General features: G+C 41.2%; 1 protein-coding gene across 1 annotated transcript; it reads right to left on the bottom strand.

The window, feature by feature from the left end:
- Positions 1-237: 237 nt before the first annotated feature.
- hrh1 (histamine receptor H1) lies at positions 238-2179 on the bottom strand. Its single transcript, XM_073826320.1, has one exon. It carries the CDS (start codon positions 2143-2145, stop codon positions 502-504), a length of 1644 nt encoding a protein of 547 aa, XP_073682421.1. The 5' UTR covers positions 2146-2179; the 3' UTR covers positions 238-501.
- Positions 2180-3025: the final 846 nt, after the last annotated feature.

The raw sequence follows: 3025 nt of genomic DNA on the forward strand, positions 1-3025 counted from the left end.
CCATAAAGAACCTTTAACATCTGTTCTTCAAATTATAAAAAGGTAAGAAAGAGATGGTTCTTTAAAGAACCTTTGACTGAATGGTTCTTTGTGGAACCAAAAATGATTCTTCAATGGCATCACTGTAAAAGTGTAAGCTCTTGGATTTAATCAAAAATATCTTTATTTGTGTTCCTAAGATGAACAAAGGTCTAACGGTTTTGGAACGACATTAAGGTAAGTAATTAATGACAGAATTTTCATTTTTGCTTGAACTATACCTTTAAGACACTCTGGAATAAAGAAGTGTATCATATAATCTGATGCAGATTGCAGACATGTCAAACTGACACTCAGCAATAAATAATAAAATTGCTTTATACTTACAAGATCTCTGATGGCCAAAAATAACACAAGCATGGCAGATGCACAGAACTACCAATCTACAAACTTGTCACAAGAAACGCTTCAGAAAACACCAATGTAGCAGACGTGTTAACAGTTTATCACATCTCCTAGACTTTATCTATTAATATGAAAAATCTTTTTGAACACCCTTTTGAAGTTTTCATTGCACAGTGGGTATATGAAGGGATTCAAAGTGGAGTTGATATACCCTAGCCAAATTGTGAACATGTGAAGGTCATGATGGACACAGGTCTCACACAAGGCCATGACCATGAAGGTGATGAAGTATGGGATCCAGCACACCATAAAGACGCCAATGATAAAGCCAAGCTGTCTAGCGGCTTTCCGCTCTTTTCGAATGCGCATGCTGTGGATGCTCTGCTTAGACTGTTCACAAAGCTTTTGCCATGTTTGTTTAACGGGGAGCGTGTTGGTAGCATCCAGCGGAGGGCTGTTCTCAGCCCATGGCGATGGTGGTGATGGTGGAGTGCTGTGATTGCAGAGAACCGTGGTGTAATTGTGAATATCCACAGTCGGTGCATTCTCACAAATGTTACCAACAGAGTTCGGCACTAACACATTACAGTCGTTCGCATTTATGAACGTTTTGGGTTGAGTGTTATTCTCAGACTGCAGAAAAGCAAGAGATAATACTGGCGGGCCTTCGGCGATAGTATCCCCATCATCGCTCTGGAACGAAGTCTCGTTAGAGTCTTGTACGCTCTTTCTTATACGTTTCGAAAGACCAAACATTGGTTTCTTCCTGTAACAACTCTTCCTCTTTGTCTCAGACAAGGAATCGGTATTGTCCTCATTGTCCTTCAAGTTGTAAGGCTGCTCCAAGCTGTACTGATCCAGCAGACCCTCATTTTGAGAATACGCATGTAAAGCCAGACTCTCTCTCTCTGAGGCTTTGGTTATCTGCAGCTGCATTCCATTATGTAATGTTTCATCCGCTTCTGTTTTCACCATGGGACCGGCGAAGTTCTCCCACTCTCTGTAATGATCGCGGACTGCGATGAAAATCTGAGAGTAGAACAAAAGCATCAGGAAGGAGGGAATGTAGAAGTTGAGGATAGCTGTTAGAACTTTAAACCAGGTCACGAAGCGGAAGTCCGTGTCGCACTGGTTCTCCATCTCTGGCTTCCTGTCGACTTGAGCAAACATCCGCCACCCTAGGATGGGAATGATCCAGGTCATGGAGAGAAGCCACGCGCTGCAAATCAACAACGTCGCTCTTCCTCTTGTCCGATACTTTAGGTACTGCAAGGGGTGGCGTACAGAGCGGTACCTGTCCAAGCAAAGAATGAACAAACTGAAAATGGAGGCCGTGCTTGCCACATAGTCCATGACCAGCCAGAACTGGCAAATAACATGACCCAGTTTCCACTCATCCTCAAGAAGGTAGACCAGATTCAACGGCATGACTGTAGCCCCAACAATGAGGTCTGCTATGGAGAGGCTGACGATGTAGAGGTTCCCCACCGTGTGTAAAGTCCGTTCCTTTCTAACAGCAAAAAGGACTAGCAGGTTCATGATAACTGTCAGAAGGGACAGTGTGCCAAGCAGAATACCCAGCACCGCATTGTTCATGTGATGGTGGAATGGGGCGGACGCATTCAATAGACTTGTAACATTGGGTTCAGGAGGTTCTTGAAGAATTCTCTTGACTTGGCTGTTTGTCGTGGTAAGTATCGTAGTCGTCTCCATTGGGCAGTCCAACGTGTCACATGATGTCAAAGTTGTGAGAAAGCACATAGTCACTTTGGGTTTTAAAATTCATATCCACATGATGGAGTTTCTGAAAAACAAAACCAAAGAGAATGCGTCACATTGAACTCCCGTGTGTACTGATGTGTGACTCACTACAGCAAATGGAGAAATCCATATTTCCGACATTGCCAGCGAGTTGTGTGCACATGTCTGAAATGTCATGTCTTTATGACAGCAAAGACGCAAGCAGGTTCATTAAGAAGCAGTCGCTGAGACCATGGATGTTCAGAAAATATGTGAGACACACATTGTCTTGTTGCTAAGAGAGATGGTTTCTATCCATGCTTGACCATAAATAAAACCCCAGACTTTAACAAGCCCTTGCCTGTGTCTTGTCTAACCTCTCATCTCAGGTTAGATCTCTGGTCTGTCTCCTTGTCAGGGCTTGTCAGAGCAATTTAAAGTACATATTTGCACAATTGTATTATCTATTTATTTATTATTTTGCTTGTCACTGGCATTTTATTGCCTATGGGGTACAGAGGTAAAATTTTATTATTTCCTAAATTTATTTTTAAATTGATTTCCTGTCATTTTAAACCCCTATAACTTTCTTCCATAGGACACGAAAGGAGAAATTCAGCAGAATTACCAAGCTGCTCTGAAAAGGTTTTAATACTTTGATAATAACAGCAAAAGAGATTCCAAAAATACTGTATGATACGGCTTCAGAAAACTTAAAAAATATTCATTTTGTCATTTGGACTACTTTTACCCTGCTTTTTGAAGCTTAATAGCCTCTTGTTTTAGCATTTTAAAAATGTGTACATGCGTGGTTTGCAAAATAATGAAGGAAGAAAGAATTTTGTACCTTTAATGTTCACTTTATTCTGAATTTTAGGTTTTGATAATTGAGGAATTGTGA

The sequence above is a fragment of the Garra rufa genome, chromosome 20 (genome assembly GCF_049309525.1).
Source record: "Garra rufa chromosome 20, GarRuf1.0, whole genome shotgun sequence".
Taxonomy (NCBI): Eukaryota; Metazoa; Chordata; class Actinopteri; order Cypriniformes; family Cyprinidae; genus Garra; species Garra rufa.